The 20,778-nt window shown below is 42.7% G+C and overlaps 1 protein-coding gene across 3 annotated transcripts in view; it reads left to right on the top strand.

Annotated features, from left to right (window-relative positions):
• AK5 (adenylate kinase 5) overlaps positions 1 to 20,778 on the top strand; it is a 238,674-nt gene that overhangs the window by 162,324 nt on the left and 55,572 nt on the right. For all 3 annotated transcript variants that reach the window (XM_078072887.1, XM_078072886.1, XM_078072885.1), the window contains exon 9: positions 15,943 to 15,985. In XM_078072887.1, coding sequence (XP_077929013.1) covers positions 15,943 to 15,985 — 43 coding nt within the window. The remainder of the gene's footprint in view (positions 1 to 15,942; positions 15,986 to 20,778) is intronic.

The following is a 20,778-nucleotide window of genomic DNA, read 5'->3' as shown; positions in this document are numbered from 1 at the left end:
ACATAGTGGAGGGAGATCCATTCCAGGGGAAGGAAAGAGAAGGACTCTTGAGTCCAACCTTAAAATGGATCTTTTAATAAGAGGAGTTTAGGTAGCTAAGCAGGTCGCTCTAAGGAAAGGTTATAGGCTCAATATAGAGGTTGGGAAAGGCAGTGCATACGGAGGGACAGCCTGGGGGACTTATAGGAACAGACAGTAACACTGGAGGGGCAGACTGGCCTTGGTCAGGAAGGGCTTTTTCAGCGCCGCTGTGGTGGAAATTCCACGTCATCCTTGGAGCAGGAAGACATCAGATCTGCGTTTTAGAAATATTCTAGGCACTAAGTGGAAATATGGACTAAGTGGAGAGACTGTTTGCAGCGAGGCTATTAGGAGGATATTTTAATAATCCAGGCAAAGAGATATGATGGGCTGGTGTCAGAGCAAAAGCAAAGGGAATGAGAGTTAGGTCAAGGGAGGGTGGGTCTGCAGGACCTTTCACCCAAATCCAGGACTCAATTCTGAAGACTGAGTCTGGGAGCTCTTCCCCAAGAAGTGGGGGTGCTCCTTTTGCAGTGTGCTCCTGGAAAAGGGGAGCTGCCTCTTCCATTTGCTGCCCTGCCCCTCACTGTGCACACTCGCCTGCCCTACACCCTGTGACTGATGTTTGAATGCTGACTGGCTAGCAAGTCTGAATGCTGATGCAATTTCTAAATCGTCCCTCCCTGCGACATATTTTTCTCATTCATGAAAGCCACGTGCTGCCACTCCAGGGTCCTGTGGAGAGAGAATACTGATAGCAGGCCAGGAAAAAAAAAAAACAACAACAGCTCTAGATTACCTTTTTTAAAAGCTCACTGCAACCTTCAGTAGATGAAAAATGTGTATCTGCAATTCATTGAAGGCAATGAGTAGTCTGTTCTTGAGTTGCCGTGGCAACTGCTCAATTAAGTGAAAAAAAACGAAAAAACAAATGTACTGTAGTTGCTCTTGAGCTTAACATTCTTTAAAAAAAAAAAGGAAAAGAAAGAAAGTAATATGTTTGGTGAGTTATTTTCCCCAAGGCTTCCCTAAGACTGCATTTTCTGCTTTGCCTTTCCACCAGCGCGCCCTGTTCACCCCTCCATGCCAAGCTAAATGCTAGGTTTGCTGTCATCCGTGGTTTGCAACACAAGAGCCTCAGATTTCACCTCGGAATGTTCTGTGGTTAACATTTGCTTACATCCAGCTTCCACCAAAGGCCACTCAGATAGATTCCTGTTTTATAGAGGAGAGCCTATATTGGGAGAATAGGTGGGATAGTGGGTGGGTTCTAGCACCAGATCTGACCCCAACCTTATCTTATAACTTTAAATAAGAGATGTGACTTTTCTGAAGATGTGAAAAATTACCCTTGCCTTGACATACTAAGAAACAAAGGGTATAATAAGTATAACTCCTTACGCTTGTACACTTCACGAAATACTTTCAATGGTCTGATTTTCTCTTGGCCACCACTCTCTGGGGTGGCCATCGTTCTTCCCACTTTGGACAGAGTGATCTTTATAAAAACACTGAGCTGATCTTGTCGCTTTCCAGCTTACAGCCCTCAGTGTCTTTCCTTCCATTGCTCTTGGGATAAAACCTGAACTCTCACTGGGGCTTCCCCAGGGCTTCGCGAGGGCACCATCCCCCTGGCTGTCTTCACCCAGCCTCACTGGTCTGCCTTTAGCTGGCTGGGGTGCAGGCTCCTCCCCTGGGTCTTTGCATCAGCTGAGGGCTCTTCCTGAGACAGCGTTATCTCTCCCCAGTTGGCCAACCATGATCCACGTCAGAGCTCCAATTTAATTTTCCTAGACTCTTGTATTTTATATACATCTATATTTAATATACATTTACTTATATGATCATCTAATTAATATCAGTCTCTCCAAATAGACACAAATCTCCTGAGCCCAGGGACCATGTCTAATTCTTTAATTTTAGTACATATGCAGGAAAGACATGAAGAGCCATTGAAGAGAAAGATTTATTCCAGCCTTTAGAACATTACCATTGTCCTTTAAAGTTTTATATCTTGCAACTTCAGGGGAAGGAGACCACTCTGAGCTCCTAAGATGTATCTAAGGAGACCGGTCCTGCCCCTCTCCCCAGGTCAAGTGGTTTCATAAACAGAAAGCACAGCCTGTATTCATACTCTGCCCTTTCTCTTCAGACCTCATCCATTCCTCAAAACAGTAGCATCGTGAAGTAGGAAGGGAGTAGTGGGTGCTGTATTATGAATCAGGGAAGGAGCAGAGAGGAGGGGCTTAAGTGCTGGGGTTGTGTCAAAGTGGTGCTAGAGGACCGGGCCAAGGCCAAGCTGGCATAAACGTGCCAGGCTTAGAAGCAGAGTGCATGTGTACTTGGAGGAGGAGCTTGGGCAGGGGTGAGGGAAATCTGACTGATACCGTGGAAGCAGCATTTGCAAGAACCATAAAACTCTCATTTGTTCTCTCCCCCCGCCCATAACTCTCACTCTTTTTTTTTCTATTCCGAATATTTAATGGAGAAAAAAATGACCAAGCTTCACTTCAAGGCAGGCCACTAGGAGCCCATGGAGGACCTTTGTGCAAATTAGAAAAAGAGCCTCCTCTAGACACGCACATCCTTAGGGAAACACACAGATAATCATATAAGTAAATGTATATTAAATATGGATGTATATAAAATACAAGAGTCTAGAGTAGATTCAGTTCCTACTCCGCTCCCCAGCCAAGACCGTTTGTACAGTGCACAACGGCAGAACTGTACATGGAAGCCATGCCTCAGAGGCAGGCCGCATCCAGATCCCAGCAACAGGGAGAGGACTGCCTTCTCTCAGCAGCAGAGGTCCAGCCCTCCATTTTGAATGTCCCAGCTTTGAAGAGTTAACTTCTTGTCTGGGTTCGTCTTTCCTGAGCTTCTTTTATTTCTGCTTTTGGCAGTCATTCCTTTTTTCTGTATGAGAGACTTTGAGAAGTAGAAAAGAGCAGGCTGGTTTCCTTGGTTTCTGCATCTGTGTGTTTTCTGGTAGTGGGTTGAAAGTGTGTTTTCCAATATGATGTCATCGTGCCTTTTAAATATTCCCCAAGTACTCTTTGCCAAAGGCTCTTCAAAAGGTAGTAGAGTATTTCTCTTTTACCTCCTGTGGAATTTTGTACCAAGATTTTAAAACAAAGAGGAGGTTAAAAGGCTGGCCTTCGAGTAGAACATATTGCAGGAAGCATACAGCTAGGTCACTCTAGAAAACAACCCGTTAGGGCGCCTGGGTGGCTCAGTTGGTTAAGCGACTGCCTTCGGCTCAGGTCATGATCCTGGAGTCCCGGGATCGGGTCCCGCATCGGGCTCCCTGCTCAGCGGGGAGTCTGCTTCTCCCTCTGACCCTCCCCCCTCTCATGCTCTCTCTCTCCATCTCATTCTCTCTCTCAAATAAATAAATAAAATCTTAAAAAAAAAAAAGAAAAGAAAAGAAAACAACCCGTTAGCTGTCTTCTGCATTGTCTTGGCAAAATTATAGCAGACAGCCAAGAAAGAAAGGGCAAAGTCACTGGGGGAAAGGATTTTCAAATATTGTTTCAAAATAAGAGGTGCTGTGTATCAGTGACCATTGCTGCGAAACGGCTGTGAACTTAGTGGCTTAAAACCACATCTATTTATTATTTCTCTTGAGACACTGGAGCTGGCTAAGCAGGTCCACTGATGGAAGCTGGGCTCACTCACACATCCACAGTGTAACATCCCTTTTATGTGTCACCTTGGCTAGGCTGTGGGTCCCAGTTACTTAATCAAACCAATCTAGGTGTTGCTGTGAAGGTAGATTGTAGGTAGGGTTAACACCTACAACCCGTTGCCCTTATGTAAAGGAGATTATCTTTTTTTAATTGAAATATAATTGACATGTAACACTGTATTCATTTTAGGTGTACAAGATAATGATTTGCTATATGTATATATTGCAAATGATGACCACAATAAGTCTAGTTAACATCCATCACCACACACCGTTACGAATTTTGTGTGTATGTGAAAACTCTTAAGGTCTTCTCTTTTAGCATCTGTCAAAGATACAGGTCAGTATTGTTGACTATGGTCACCATGCTGGACATCACCTAGGACTTACTTATCTTAGACCTGGAAGTTTGTACCTTTAACTGCTTTCACCCATTTGGCCCAACCTCCACCTCCTGCCTCTGTCAACCACCAATCTTTTCTCTGTAGCTATGAGTTTGGGTTTTTTTTAATTTTAGATTTCACATATAAGTGATATCATACAGTATTTGTCTTTCTCCATCTGACTTATTTCACTTAGCATAAAGCCCTCAAGGTCTATCCGTGTTGTTGCAAATAGCAGGATTTCCTTCTTTTTATGGTTAAATAATATTCGTGTGTGTGTGTGTGTCTGTGTGTGTGTGTGTGTGTGTGATATTTTCTTTTTTTTTTTTTAAAAGATTTTATTTATTTATTTGAGAGAGAGAGAATGAGAGACAGAGAGCATGAGAGGGAGGAGGGTCAGAGGAAGAAGCAGACTCCCTGCCGAGCAGGGAGCCCGATGCGGGACTCGATCCTGGGACTCCAGGATCATGACCTGAGCCGAAGGCAGTCGCTTAACCAACTGAGCCACCCAGGCGCCCTGTGTGATATTTTCTTTATCCATTCATCTGTCATAGGCACTTAGGTTTCTCCACACCTTGGCTATTGTAAATATACTGCAGTAAATGTGGGAGTGTGGATATCTTTGCAAGACAGTGATTTCTTTTGCTTTGCATGAATACCGCTTAAGTGGAATTGCTGGATCATATAGGAGTTCTATTTTTAGTTTTTTTGAGAACCTCTGTACTGTTTTCTATAATGGCTGCACCAATTTACATTCCACCAACAGTGAAATAATCCTTCATAATATGGGTGTTGAAAGGCCTTAAGAGCAAAACTGAGGTTTCCCTGAGGAAGAAGAAATCCTGCCTGGGGTCTGCAGTGTTACCTCCTGCCCTAGAGCTTCCAACCTGCCAATCTGCCTTATGGATTTCAGACTTGCCTAAGCAGTCGCCACACTCTTGTAAGCCAATTCCTTGCAATAAATGTCTTCCAGAGATAGAGATATAGAGATAGAGTTACATCTTTCTGGTTCTGTTTCTTTGACAGAACTCTGACTGGGTCTGACCCAGCTGCTGGGTTGGCCAGAGCCTGGTCAGTCTAGGATGGTCTAGCAGCAGAGTAGAACTCTGCTCCACATGGTCTCTCATCCTTAAGCAGGCTGGCCTGGGTTTGTCCTCATGGCAGTGGCACGGGACCAAGAGAGGACATGGCAGCATGCAAGGTTCTTTTTTTTTTTTAATATTTTATTTATTTATTTGACAGACAGAGAGATAGCGAGAGCAGGAACACAAGCAGGGGGAGTGGCAGAGGGAGAAGCAGGCTTCCCACGGAGCAGGGAGCCTGATGCGGGGCTCGATCCCAGGACCCTGGGATCATGACCTGAGCCGAAGGCAGACACCTAACGACTGAGCCACCCAGGTGCCCCGGCATGCAAGGTTCTTGATGTGTAGCCTGAGAACTGGTACACCATCTCTTCTTCCTCATTCTGAGGGCTGAAGCAAGTCATAAAACTGGCCCAGCTTCAAAGGTGGGAGAAAAGACTCACCTCTTGATGAGGGCATCTACCAAGTGACCTTGCAAGAGGCATGAATGCAAAGAAGAGTGAAAATCTGAGGCCATCTATCACAGACTATTTGATACAATGGTGCAGAAAAGGACAAACATCAAACCTTCTTTCTAACCACCAGTGTGCCTTTTCCCACTCCTTAAGGCAGGTAAAACTATAAAATATTCAGAGCCCTTAATCTTCTTACTTACAAGTGGGGGGTTGTACAACCTACCTCATGGGATTTGCATGAGAACAGTGAGGTATCTGTGAAAGCACCAGTTGTAGTACCTGGAAGGAGCTCAGCAAATGATACTTCCCTTTGCCAGCAACCCTTGAGCACCTACTGCATACAAGAAAAAAGAAGGTAGCACATATTTGAAGCACAGGACTGGAAATTTAATTTAACTATTTTTGTAGGGTCCGTATACATAGGCAAAAATTATTTTCAACATAAAATAATTACTTGACAAATATCTTAGTCTCTATGTGGTAATTCAAAAACAGTTTCTGAATTTGCAGGGGGGAAAAAAACACCTTACAGACACAAACACAATCCAATCCCTGTAACTTTTCATGATTTTTAACTTTCTTATTTAATGGCACATTTAAGTTGATGCTCAGGTTTTGGAATCAGACAGACCTGAATTTGAATCCCAGCTCACACATTTTTTAGCCCCAATACTCAGGCAGATTTCCATAATCCCTAAAACAGAGCTTCAAATATGTGTAACGGGGATGATAGCATCTCCTTCAGTAGGCTGTTGGTGAACAAATTAAATGAGATAATACCCAATAAATGCAGCTGTTAGTATTATAACCAATATAATAAAATGATAGAAATATTATTTCAGGGTTTAGAAAGTACTGAAATGCCTTTTTTTTTTTTTTTAATTGTCTCAACTGCCTGCTTACTTCACCTATTCACACTTTTCCCTGAAAAAAACAACTATGACAGCGCTGAGCCTTATTGCACCAGCGTGTTGGGGCGGGGAGAGACTTCCCTTCTGTAACTGGACGAGTCTGGAGGCTCATCTGTGAACTGTCAAACTTGCACATCTTACAGTCTATCCCCAGAGACTGTCAGCGCAAATAAGTATCACCACACAGGCGACCATTAAGTAAACAACCACAACAAATTAAATCAGTAATAATGAAGATAAAGTGATCATAATTTATAAAGAAAAACAAGAACAGCAACGAAAAAGCATCCTTCCTGAAAACTGTTAAGATGGCCAGTTTTAGTACATGCCACACTCTGTGGGAGCCCCGAACATTTCCGGGCCTTGTACAGTAGCCAGATTCTTAGGATACTGAATTGGAGTCCTCCAGGAGCTCTAAAAACACACTGATTTTAGGTTTGGATTCCAAATACTCCTAACCTTTAACAACTCATTTATTGGAATACTGGTAAGTGCCTTCAAGTATGGGCAAAAAATGAAATTCTGTACACTTAAGAGCCATTTTTTTACCCAAGAAAAGATTTTGCAATTCTGGATAAGTTCAACAGGATTCAATGAGGTTGCTTGCACCTGCTAGCAACCTAACTAAAATTGGTTTAAACAATGTAAAATGTTGTTTCCTCCCTTAACCACAATCTAGAGGTAGATGGTTCCAGAGTTGGACCAGCAGTAGTCACATAGGCCAGACTGGTCCCCCTTTCTCATCTGCCCTCCTCCGTGTGTGAGCATTGCCTCCCTTCAAGGTCTCCAGGTGGCAAGGGCAGCTCCAAACATCTCGTCTTCACATGACCATTTGCAAAAATAGAGTGGATAAATGAGCCTGATCCTCATGTTTTTCCCTCTCTTTTTTTAATAGGGAGGAAATCTGTCCTCTGAAGCCCAGAAACTTGCCTTTCACATCCTGTTGGCCCAGTTTGGGTCACAATCCTATGCCCATAATGCGGAGGATGGAAAAGCAAGGATCTGGCGTCTTCAGTGTCCAAGGAGGGAGGTGGCTCTGCTTGCAAGAAAGTGGGTTGTTGAGTAGGCATCTAAGAGTATCTGCCAAAGGGAGTTAGTGGGGAGGGCAGGGGGGTGGCCCTGGAAGGGTTCTGGAACCACCTATTCTACCTCCACCAATAGGAGCTCCATTCTTCTCTGCTTTAGATATTAGGCTTCCATATGAAATTCTGTTTGAATAAAAGCTCCCATGGATAAAAATCATTTACAACCCTTTGTTTTAGCACATGCTCAAATACCTAATAGACTTGGTGAGTTGAAACTGTTTGCTCACTGTTACTTTCCAAGCATTTTGAACCATTCTTAGCATATAGGAAGAGTTTGTGTTAATTTCCTATTGCTGCTCTAACAGATTACCACAAACTTGGTGGCTAAAAAACACACACGTTGATTATCTTAACAGTTCTAGAGGTCAGAAATCCAAAGTGGATTTCACTCAGCTAAAATCAGTGGCCCAGCAAGATCTCATTCCCCATCGACCCATGTCTACACATTGTTTCTAGTGGGAAGAACACTTTTTTGACCTGCCTCTTTGATTCACAGCTCCCACCTGGATGTCCTCATTAGTTCCTCCTTGCTGTATGTCCCACAGCCACCATCTAACCCTGTTCCACTCCCCACCTCACCCTCTAGAACCTCAGGGAGATGGACATGGACATTCAAGTTGGAGAATCATGAAAGTGAGAGACCTAGAACAAGGTTGGAGCTGGACTCTGGATTTAGGGGTGGTCTTTGGGAAGCCGTTTGTTGCAACTGTCATGGTGATAATCAAGAAGGGCTTCAGAATGTAGAGAAGGCATGGGGGTGCTCCCATGATGAGCAAAGAACTCAGAGGTTAGAGGGATCAGAGAGGGGTTGTCAAAGAGTCCTTTGAGCCCTCCACTTGCTCACTTCACCCCACCTGCCTCCCCTCAGTCTTAGTTCCTTTTTAAAGAAAGATGGTGGTGGGAGGGACAAAGGATGACTCCCTTGGGCAATATTTTTTGCCCTGGAAAACACATGAACACATATATATAGCATGTGTTGTTCTAATAATTAACCTGATTTTCCATTTTGCTGAGAGTAACTCATAAGGAGAGTATATTATGATAGCACCTAACAAAGTGCTAGAGACAAGCCAGTGTGCTCTGTAGTTTCCAATGGTCGAAACTAAGCTTTGCCATTTTATCTCCATTTTATAAGGAATCAGAAAACAAAGAGGTAAAGGCCAAATAACTCTCCCCAGTAAGACTCTAGTCAGATGCGACTGTGAAGATGTCGAACATTAACTTTAAATGAGAGGAAGTCAGGAGCGCCGGGGTGGCCCAGTCGTTAAGCATCTGCCTTCAGCTCCGGTCATGATCCCAGGGTCCTGGGATCGAGCCCCACATCGGGCACCCTGCTCAGTGGGAAGTCTGCTTCTCCCTGTCCCACTCCTCCTGCTTGTGTTCCTGCTCTCGCTGTCTCTCTCTCTCTGTCAAATAAATAAATAAAATCTTAAAAAAAAAAAATGAGAGGAAATCAGAATGGGAACTTTGCTCCTACCTTTTACACCAGCAGCCTGACCAAGCCCTGCTTAACAGCGGTGCTGCATTTGGCCTACAAAGACAAGATCCAAGTTGTCTTGCATGGTCTTCTAGCAGTAAGGTGAAAACAGGAAGTTGTAGGAAAGCCTTTTTCTTTAAAATTTTTATTAGAGACACCAACATTTCAATTTATACGTAAAAGAAGAAAAACACCATTCCTCCTAGAGAACTAGATCTGTAAACCATTATTTAAAGTAGCTCATGTAGAGAACCTGCAATTTAGTAAGACTGGAAAAAGTTTAGCCTAGCATCCCCTATGTTTTTTTATCCCTGTTTACTCAATTATACAAGTACTTCCACAGCAAGCAGACCTCTAATTGTGTATATCTCAGTGAAAGAGAAATGACACTTGCCGTAAAATAAATTCTTGGGTGTAACTAAATTACACACCACTTCCCATACATTTTTTTCTTTTTCCAAATTGCCCATTACTTTAAATGAAAACATACTTTTGAAAAGAACTATAAACACTCCAAACATTTCTAAAGGACCAGTCTCCCTTCTTCCTGTTGATAAAATGCCGTTATGTTTCTCTTTGCCAATGTTCCCCTGCCGAAGATCCAAGGAATTTCAAAACTTCATTCATAGCTTCCCAGGGAACTTGACAATTTCACTTTCAAATCCCTTGGTAAGCACGACCCAGCTTCAATTCCTCTTTTCACAAGTGAATCCCTTGTCCTTCCTACTCATGTGACAGCAGGAGCATTCACTACACCCGCGCATCGTGTCATGTAGCCCCTCGTTAGACTCTGTGCTCCTGCGCTGGGTACGCGGACGGGTCCTGGCGGTCCATCTGGGCAGCAGGAGACGCATCAGAACACAGGCTTGGGAACCAGGAAACCCCCCTTGCTGGGGCATCCTTCACAGTAACAGAAGCTTGCTGAGCCTCAATTTCCTCATCGGAACAAGGGAAATATCAAAGTTGCGCACCTCCTCGTGTTTTTCCGAGGATCGGATGAGATCATGCACATTAAAAACACTCTAAATACTGGCAAGTAGCAAGTCCAATAACTTTTTAAAATCGTTCACACGAGGTGTTCACTGTTTTTGTTTTTGTTTTGTTTTGTTTTGTTTTGTTTGATTTAAAGATTTATTTATTTATTTATTTATTTGAGAGAGAGAGAGACACAGTGAGAGACGGAACACAAGCAGGGGGAGTGGGAGAAGGAGAAGCAGGCTTCCCGCAGAGCAGGGAGCCCGACACGGGGCTCGATCCCAGGACCCTGGGATCATGACCTGAGCCGAAGGCAGACACTTAACAACTGAGCCACCCAAGCACCCCTGTTTTTGGTTTTTAACAAGAAAGATTCCAAAATTTTCATTTTCAGGTTATAAGATGGGGAAATAGCCTGGTATTGTTTGGGTTGTTCCTTTTTGAATGATTATTTCTTCCTGTTAAGATTCTGCTTCTCAATGAAGATGACCCCTTCTGAGAACTGCAGAACATTTTGTGCCTCAAACCCATCCCCACCTTCCTGCTCTTGCGTCTTAGAACCAGTGATGGAGGCGCTAGAGCAGTTTAAAAAGAAACCTAAGAAAATCCTCATATGCTAGCGTTTCATGGTCCACGATTCTTCCAGAATTTGGGTCATCTGCTTAGTACTAGTTGAGGTAAGAAAAATTTAGAAAAGACTGCTCCTCACATTCGTTTCAGAAACTAGAGAACCTCTTTGAAATCCATTTTGTTGAAACTTGATGTTCGTATCTGTGCTCAGTGTCAGAGAAAGAAAACAGTCTTTCGGCGCGCCTGGGTGGCTCAGTCGTTAAGTGTCTGCCTTCGGCTCAGGTCATGATCCCAGGGTCCTGGGATCAAGCCCCGCATCGGGCTCCCTGCTCAGCGGGAAGCCTGCTTCTCCCTGTCCCACTCCCCCTGCTTGTGTTCCTTCGCTCGCTGCCTCTCTCTGTCAAATAAATAAATAAAATCTTTAAAGAAAAAGAAAAGAAAACAGTCTTTTCTTTGCAGCATTTGTGAATTTTAGGGCAAGAAATTCATCTTAGCTATGACATTCTGTTGTTAAATAAAGCCTCTTTCTCATAATCCCATTTGAAGCTCTATACATTTTTACACCATGAAACACACACACACGCTGTTGAATACAAACAAGAACTAGGAGGACACCCCCAAAATGACCTAGTACTTCTCCTTCCTTCCCAGGGGAGCTTTCATTCTGTGGTCCCCAAAAGGATTTTTTTTTTAAGATTTTTTATTTGAGAGAGAGCTCCCGTGCATGAATGGGGGTGGGGGTGGAGAGAAAAGCAGACTCCCCACTGAGCAGGGATCCCAACGCAGGGCTCCATCCCAGGACCCAAAGACCATGACCCAAGCTGAAGTCAGATGCATAACTGACTGAGCCACCCAGGTGTCCCCCACCCCCAGAAGGATTTTTAAACATCAACACTATCTACCTAAGGAGGGGCGGTAGGAATATCTGATGACATGACCTCACCTCCGAGACCAGTGAGAGGATACTGAGAAGGAAACACAGGTTGGTATCAGGGCCCTGAGGGCAGCAGTGGAGGCCCAGGCACACCCCATCCAGCGGCACACAGAACTCCAGTTACGTCATTCCTCACGCACGGGGTCGCAGCGAGGGTCCAGTGAGATTCTATCGGCAGAAATGCTTCCAGAGCTGGAAGGCACTTGGCATTATGACCTGATCTGCTTGTGACAATGCCACACAGAACTGGTCCTGCAATCAGGAGCACACATCATGCTGCAGTCAGAACAGGCTGCAGGGTGTCCTTTCTTAGGATTGGTGAACCCATCTGGGAGGCGATGTTGCTCTATTTTGATCTCTCCCCACCCCCCCCCCCCCGCATTTCAATAATTCAAGGAATTGGGAGTGACAGACATCCATAGCACAAGGTGGTGATGATAGGAGCTCTGACCCGAAAGGAAAACATATACACACCCCAGCTAGCTGCTCTTCATACTGGTCATACCAGAATCTAGCCTTGCAAAGGCAGTTCCTTGCCTGCACATCCACACAGGGAAACAAAGTTGAAAGCCAGTTGCTTTTGCTCTCCTTATGGCTCTGGCTTGACTGGAGGACGAGAGATCTAGACCACAACAAATCCATAGTCCAAACCCAGTTTCCCATAAAACCACAAATCCTGTCTTTAGGTTCTAGCCATGTCACTTCAACAGGATTCTTGATTTCTCCTCCTCAGTTACCAACGTACTCTCATAAATATAGCCCAAGAAGATGTGGTTCCCTGAACTTGGTTTTGTGTGTTAGTGGTTTGGCTGCAGCTTTTCCTATCTTCCCCAGCATTAATCACCTCATTGCAAGGCTGTCTTGGCTCCATATGTGTGACTCATAATTGACACTTACATAAAATCTGGGCCAATATTAGTACTATTTCTGTCCATTTGTTCCGATTTGGTATTCCACGTTATGCCCCCAAAACTTAGTTTAATACTGTAGAGAGTCACCTCTGTCTCCTTGTACCCACAAAGCCCAACCTCACAATTCAGACTTACAGGCGACAGAAGGCTGACTAGATGGAGGACTACACAGTGAAAGGCTGTATGTAACACAAGGAAGCACCCACGGGCACTCAGGGGGGAGCTCGGGAGTTCATGGGCTGCGCTTTCTCGAGGGCAGCCTCCCTGAAGAGGCAGTTCCAGTGTACCCGCATAGAAACACCTTAGCAGGTATTTCTCAAATAAGCTTGTAGAGCATTTTGCTTCTTACAGAACTGATGTTCTGAATTAATGCCTTTCATGCAGAACACACCTCACATTTGAAAAGAAAAAGAGGAGACTTAGGGCCCCCAGGCTCTGTATGGCAATTTTTTTGCCAAAACAGAACCAGAAGAGTTGGCCTTTCATTAGTTGTTGTTGTCTTTGTGTGTGTGCCCGTGCGTGTGCATGTTTAAGATGCCAGATTAAGTGTGTTTACAAAAGATTCACATAGGAATCATGACGTTTATTGAGCATCACTGGAAAATAACACCCTCCCATCCAACATCCCATTTACCTGGGCTTTCACGTCAGTGAATGCAGTGTGCCCCATTCCTGGCTCCACTATGCTCCAAAAACCTGTTCACTATCAATGTTTTCATGGAAATCAAGCTGGGGCTCATTTGAAGCATTTGGGCAAACAGACTAGAAGGCTATGAATAAGAGCAATGGATAACAACAAGTCAGACTCAAGAATCCAAATAGAAGTGAGACAGGTGCATTGTTTTATGAATTCACATGAACCTTGATCAGTCTCCTAAAGCCTGACAGCCAGGTAGAAGAAAGATCTGAAGCAGTTTAGCCTGTAAGAGGGGTGTAAGTCTGATACGTCAACAATAATATTAAAAATCGAGGGAGAGGCCTCCCTAACACTACCTGGATATGTTCGATAGCTGTTTGACAAGCAATCAGCAGAGTCTGATCGAACAATTCTTTTCCGGCAGAGGCTACTGAGCCGCTTTCTATGTAGATGCATCTTAGGCAAACATATAACTGCTTCGAACGGGTCTCTGTCTCAGGTGGGCTTCCCTAGGAGCAAAACCTGAAATGAGGATTCTTTAAAAGTAAGTTATTAGGCAGTGCTCTTAGGAGAGGGAGAGAGATGCAGGATAGGGCGGGAGTAGGAGCTAAGCAAGGATGGGATCCCGGCTGGATATTAGCTTCAGCCTGATCTCAAGGGAAACTTATAGCAGAGTCATCCCAGGTTGAGGGTGGGGCCAGACTTCTGTGAGCCCTTAGCCACAGCTGAGGGATGAGTGCACCAGGCAGGTAGTAGCAGGACACTAACAGATCCGTGGTGGTCATTAAGCTGATGGGACTAAATCTCTAGGAGCCATGCTATGTGGTAGGAGATGTGGTTCTCATCCTAACCCTGACTTCACTAAAGACATGATGCTATGGCCATGGGCCCCTCAAATGACCTCTGTAACCATCAATTTCCTCATCTGTAAAATGGGAGAAGGGATGGCAGGGTTGGATTAGATGATCTCTATAATTCCCAGCTCCGAAATGCAATTATTTGAACAAGAGAAGTAGGGGTAGCCTCACTGAGGAATAATTGACATTTTTCCTATTCATGGAAGGAAGTTAATTAATGTAAATGTGTCCCTGAATGACCACTCCATTAAAAACTCTTCTCTCACCTGGAATAGCTCTGGATACACAGGCCAATCTAAGAAGACAAGCAGTAAAGTTGCCCTGAAGGCATATGTTCTAAAAAGGGATGGCAAGGCTCTGTTTTCAAACAAGTACTCTCAGAGCAGTTAACCTCAAGGGAGCATTAATGCAACCAGGCAACCTCATTTAACTGACTCCTACATCAAAGCAAATTAGAAGCAAGAGACTGGAGTGAAGCGTGAGCCACAGGCTATCCCTGCAAAATGGCACCACCTCTATGAAGAGCAGTTGGGCAAAATCTGTCAGTTCTAAATACATTTACTCTTTGACCACACAGCCCCTTCTCCGTGAATTTATCCTGCAGGCACATGTGTATAAAATGAACTTTACATGAGCTTATTCGCTGTACTACTTTTTCCAAAATAATCCAAGATCAGAAACAACTCAGTGGTCCATCAATAAAGGACTAGTTTGGGGTGCCTGGGTGGCTCAGTCATTAAGCGTCTGCCTTTGGCTCAGGTCATGGTCCCAGGGTTCTGGGATTGAGCCCCACATCGGGCTCCCTGCTCAGCGGGAAGCCTGCTTCTCCCTCTCCCACTCCCCCTGCTTGTGCTCCCTCTCTTGTTGTGTCTCTCTGTCAAATAAATAAATCAAATCTTTTAAAAAATAAAATAATAAAATAAAGGACTAGTTAAAAAGAACAACTGTGGTAGCTTCCATACAATAGAATACTGTACAACCAAGAACATTCTGGATGGACATGGAAAGTTCTCCCGGGTACATCGATAAGTGAAAAAGCAAGGGGAAGAACAATATCATTCTAGATCAGTATGCATATTACGAACATATATGCACGTGTAATATAAGTGTGCTCCTTTCTGTATGCAGAATGGAGGTAACAAGATTATATATTTATATTCAAATGTATCCTTAGGTATCTGGAGGTTGTTTTTTTATGTATCTGGAAACAGATGCAAATAAAAAACTTCTAAGAGTGGTTACCTATATGGAATGAGGGAGTGGGAAAATGGGATGGATGGAGACATAAGTAGAAATTAGAATTCTTACCAAATGTTTTTATAAATTTTCATCCTACATTTTTTCCCCAACTACCACTGGTTCTTCTGTAGGGAAAATGCAGCTGCTGCTTGATTAAAAAATAAAATAAAATAAAATAAATTTAAAAGCGGGCATCAATCAAAGCTGGTCCTTCCAATTTCCCTTATTTCATGCTTTAGTTTTCAGGATTGGCCAGTGGTTAACCATATGACTCACAATGCTGAAAATACTTCCTATCTGGCACTCTACAGAAAGAATGCCACGTCCAATGTTAAACACAGAGTTGTTTGTTAAACCACCGTGACTATACCCATCAGTGAGCTTTGGGTACTGAAGAGTGTTGTCTTCTTCAAATCAGCTTTTCTAATCACAGATAGATCATGCACCAGGAAAATGAGGTGCGATACTGTACCAAGCGGTACAACAAGAACAGCATGAACTCAGGTTTCGATCTGGGCTATGTCCCTCACTTCTACGTGATCATGGGCAACTTCTCAAACTCTCAGTTTCTTCCTCTGTAAAAGGCAGATAGTAATAGTGCCTCCTTCATAGAGTTGTTTGGAAGGTTAGGTATGTTAACGCATGTTGGCAAGAAACTTAGCACAATACCTGTTGGTACTGTCATCTAATATTTTGATCTTTTTTTTTTATGTTCAGGGTGATGACCAGTTAAATGTATTTGGAGAGGACACCATGGGAGGTGAGTTTCCTTTACTGATCAGACCAAACTTGTGTTTTAGTAGCTTTGAGCATGTCTTCTTTATTAAACACCAACCGAGAGACAATAAACCACGAACAGCATGCACTTTTCCCTTAGCCAGGCTCCACGATTCAGAATGGAACTCTTGGGATCTTTCCCCCCTTGGTCCATGCAAAAAACCAAAGGGACACCTTACTTAGAGATGCATTTCCTGACTACGCAGAGAACATGACCCTCGACATGCTCAGTGAAAATAGAATGTTCTGGTAAAAATATGTCTGGGAAATACTGAACATTCAATCCCCTTTGGAAGAGGTACACATAACAGCATAGCAAGACTCCCACAAGTGTTGCAATAAAGACAGCTGGCTAACTTTAATTTAACATTCTTCAGATCTATTGGAATTCAAAAGTCTTTTTCCTGCATAGTAGTTACTAATCTGCAGTGTGCTGTTGGGATGCAACCTAAGAAACACCCAAATTATCCTGCTTTATAACTGTTGTCATGTCAAAAGTCTTGCAACAACTAAAAAATCCAGGGTTAACTGGCTACAAATGGAACTGAAAGTAGATAAAACTATGTGAATTTGAGATTGTCCAAAAGAGATAAGGTTCCTGATTGCCCTTAGGTAAAGTACCTTCTAACATTTCCACTCGGTAATAAATGTTGCTGTAATTTTGGTTCATGAAAATATGTTTGTATTGACTGTGAGCACGTACAAGTAAGTGATCTGGCTTTCCAAATAACCCCAGCTCTAATTCTACACTGATCCATGAGCATGAGGTGGTAGATAAAGTGCCATTTGATGATAATGGCTATAGCAGTATTGAAAATCTCAGTTACCAAACGACATCATGGTGATTCATGAGGAAAGGTGCATACACATGAGCCAAGTGCAAATAATCAACCTAGTCCCAACTGGGTAGGGACTGATTGATTGTTTAATAAAGTTTCCCTTTTTCCTGGTTATAAGATTACATGCATTCATTGTGGAAATTTTTTTAAGGTAGAAAATAAGAGCCATCTAAAATCTTATGACCTCTAAATAATCATGGTTAACATTCTAGTATCTTTTATTCCAGTGTTTTTGCTATATACTTTACATAGTGGAGAATACATGTGTATATACAAATGTTATTCTTTTTGTGTATATCATAACATAAGCATATTCTCATATCATTACAAACTCTATAATATTAACTTGTGATGACTACACTGTATAAATGTTTCATCATAGGTACAACTATACCTAATAATAACCACAGACACTTTCCTAGATTGCAAATAAATTAAAAGTTGCTCCGCTTCATATAGAATTGCTGAATCACTATATTGTACACCTGAAACTGATATAACCCTGTACGTTAACTATATGGGATTTTTTTTTTTTTAAATCATTGCTCAGCTTCAAAAAAGGAAGCTGGAAGTCTAGAGAACATGAGATGACCATCTGGTCCACGAGTTAAAAGCACCAATGTATGTGCCTTTAATAGAAAGCTCCAGATAACATAGGATTTTTCCAGTCACTGTAGGTTATTCTGTAAAGAGACTGCAGCATCTCTTTGATTAGAAAGAATAAAAAAATTTCATCCCTCAGTCTGAAAACCAAATGTTTCCAAAAACCCCAAATTCACATCTTTCCTCTGATTTTAGCTTCCCTGTCCCCTTCCCTCTTGTTCCCAACCCAATTCTTCTTGTCCCATTCTCTCTCCGGAATTGGGTCTTTCCTTCAGCTAATAGTGGATTCCAGCAAAAAGGTGGCATTGTGTATATAAATGAAGCATCCCAATTCTACTGAAAAGCAAATTTGATAACTGTCAGAGGAGCAATCTAGCTTTCAAAAGTACTTATCATCTACATAAAATGTGAAGTGGAAGTCAGAGTCCTATCAGTTCATTTTAAGTGTAAAGACTGCAGTTTTGTCACCAAGATGGGAAATAAAAACCTTGTATTCTCTCCGGATAATTGCTTTCCCTCTGTCATTTTAGTCAACTCACACCCATAGGATGAGCAAAAGCAGCAGCTTCCAGAGCCAGGAGAAGAGTCCAGAGCTCCACCCAGACTGAGAACTCAGGGCTGGCTCCACCCAGGCAGGCCCCTCCCTCCTGGGTCTCCCCACTGAGGGTCTGCTCCAGGAACTTCCATAGCCCAGGGTCTGAAATGCACAGCTCAGGGGACCGGGGTTCCAACAAAAGCACCAAATATGTTTGAACTTCAGAATCTTTACTTTAAAACTTCATGCATATTTTCCATGAAGTGAAAAATCACGATATCCTACATCCTAATATATTACTGTCTATTCAGCGTATATTGTAGTTTGAAAAGCACCTCCCTTAGCATAAGGGTTAACAAGAATCATAAAGTCTTCAAAATTATCTTCAGTTACTCCATCTGCAGTCACATATGTCCAACTGAGGGAAGCATCTAGTCTCACATCTATTTTGTTTGTCCAGCATGGTGCTCTAAAAATTTGACTTTAGATGTTAGAGCTTGTTAGCTATAGTTCACAACACTCCATGCCCACCCACCTCACTGGTTTAGAATCTTTTCCTGGCCTTTGCCTAAGCGCATCCAAGAAACTCTTCTCAAGTTCTTTGTGGAATCAGCCTGCTGCCCCCACCCCCACCCCTGCGGGTGTTAAACTAAGCTGCTCAGACAGGAGCCAGTCCCAGGATTGACCTAACATGGTGACATCTTCTGAGCCTCCTAGAGCCCGCTTCTTCAGCTTTTCACCATCATTTGTTCAGGATGGCCTCTCCGTTGGAGCAGTAACCCCCTTAGTGGTTTGTGCAGATTCCCCCTATGAACTTCAGAGCATCCTGAACTAACCTCCTTCTTCTGTGCTGTTGGTCTGCCCCCAAACTCTGTGACCCTGTCCTGGGACAGCTGAGTAGGCAGTCCAGTCTCCATAACGAAAGCCCCATGGCCTTAAAGCCAGGGCGAGTTTTTGTTTCTGCTCTTCTCTGAAACATTCTTGGGTAGGACAGCTGTTTCTTCTGTCCTCTCAGGTCCTCACTCTAAACATTTTTTTTTTTTTTTTTTTAGTTTGAGGATCCCCTGCTTCCAGGCTCAAATGGTAACCACTGGCTTTTTCACAAAGCCATTCCCAATTCAAGTCTGGGGCTGTGGTCATCTCTTCAAGTAACCTCACTCTTACCCAAGGTCTCTTAGAATTTTGGTTTACTTTAGATATCTTAAACATGCAGGGCTCCTGGGTGACTCAGTCAGTTAAATGTCTGACTCTTGATTTGGCCCAGGTCATGATCTCAGTTCAGGGTCGTGAGATGGAGCCCGGTGTTGGGCTCTGCAATGGGGGTGGAGCCTGCTTAAGATTCTCTCTCTCCCTCTGCCCCTCCTCCTTCTCTAAAAAAAAAAAAAATATCTTAAACATGCAAAAATAATTGCATCATAATTTTAGCCAAGAGACAAATGGGACCATTTTCTCCTGTGGTCCATTCATTTACAGGAACCACAGAATCATAGGTATTTGAACTGAGAGAGACATTAAAGATCACTACTTTACTTACAACACCTTTACTTTACAGATGGAGAAACCGAAGTACAAGGAGAGGAAGTCATTAGCCTTGGTCTAGTCAGTTGAGCACAGGAGAAAAAGTATAGCTATTGTCTACCCATCCTTCATGGCCATCTACTACACCACATGACAACTGGAAATCTTTTAGGGCTCCACAAACTCCGGAGGGTTTTGCACTTTGCCAAAAATTTCTAATCATTCCCTGCTTTGAAGTAATAGTCCCGCTCTTACAACTGTTGCTGGGAATGCAAACTGGAGCAGCCACTCTGGAACAGTCTGGAGGTTCCTCAAAAAGTGAAAAATAGAGCTATATACTATGATCCAGCAATTGCACTGCTAGGTATTTACCCAAAGGATACAAAAATACGTATTCAAAGGGGTACATGCACCCTGATGTTTATAGCAGCATTATCAACAATAGCCAAATTATGGAAAGAATCCAAATGTCCAGCAACTGATGAATGAATAGAGAAGATAGATAGATAGATGATAGATAGATAGATAGATAGATAGATAGATAGATAGATAGATATAATGGAATATTACTCAGCCATAAAAAAGAATGAAATCTTGCCATTTGCAACGACATGGATGGAGCTAGAGAGTATAATGCTAAGTGAAATATTATTTCACTCATATGTGGAATTTAAAAAACAAAACAAACGTAAGGGGGATAAAAAAGAGAGGCAAACCAAGAAACAGACTCTTAACTATAAGAGAACCAAACTGATGGATACTGGAGGGGAGGTGGGTGGGGGATGGGTGAAGTGGGGGGTGGGGATTAAGGAGTGCACTTGTTGTAATGAGCACTGGGTGTTGTATGAAAGTGATGAATCACTAATTTCTACACCCAAAACTAATATTACACCATATGTTATCTAACTGGAATTTAAATAAAAACTTGAAAAAATAAGTATATAAAGTAGTGGTTCCCAAAATTCAGTCCTCGCTCTCACCATCTTTGTGATTTTTGCTTCATCTCTATACGTATATGATCTATACTAGATATTATTTACCTAACATTTTTCTCTAAGTTGGCTCACTTATTATTTAAATACATTTATTTTAGAAGGAACTTTTATATCACTACCTTAAATGGAAAACAGTATTATTTTCTATAAATAGGAACTGTATTTAAAATATTGTCTTCCAGACTCCCTATTTGTGCTTTAACTCCTCTTTATTAAAAGAGATCAGCAAATGTTAAGGAAAAAATGTAAAATAACACAAAACTGAGATACTTAGAAACATTTTTAA

This window comes from Halichoerus grypus, chromosome 5 (genome assembly GCF_964656455.1).
Source record: "Halichoerus grypus chromosome 5, mHalGry1.hap1.1, whole genome shotgun sequence".
In the NCBI taxonomy this organism is placed as follows: domain Eukaryota; kingdom Metazoa; phylum Chordata; class Mammalia; order Carnivora; family Phocidae; genus Halichoerus; species Halichoerus grypus.
The sequence above is the reverse complement of the archived record's forward strand: the minus strand, read 5'-3'. Positions and strand labels throughout refer to the sequence as shown.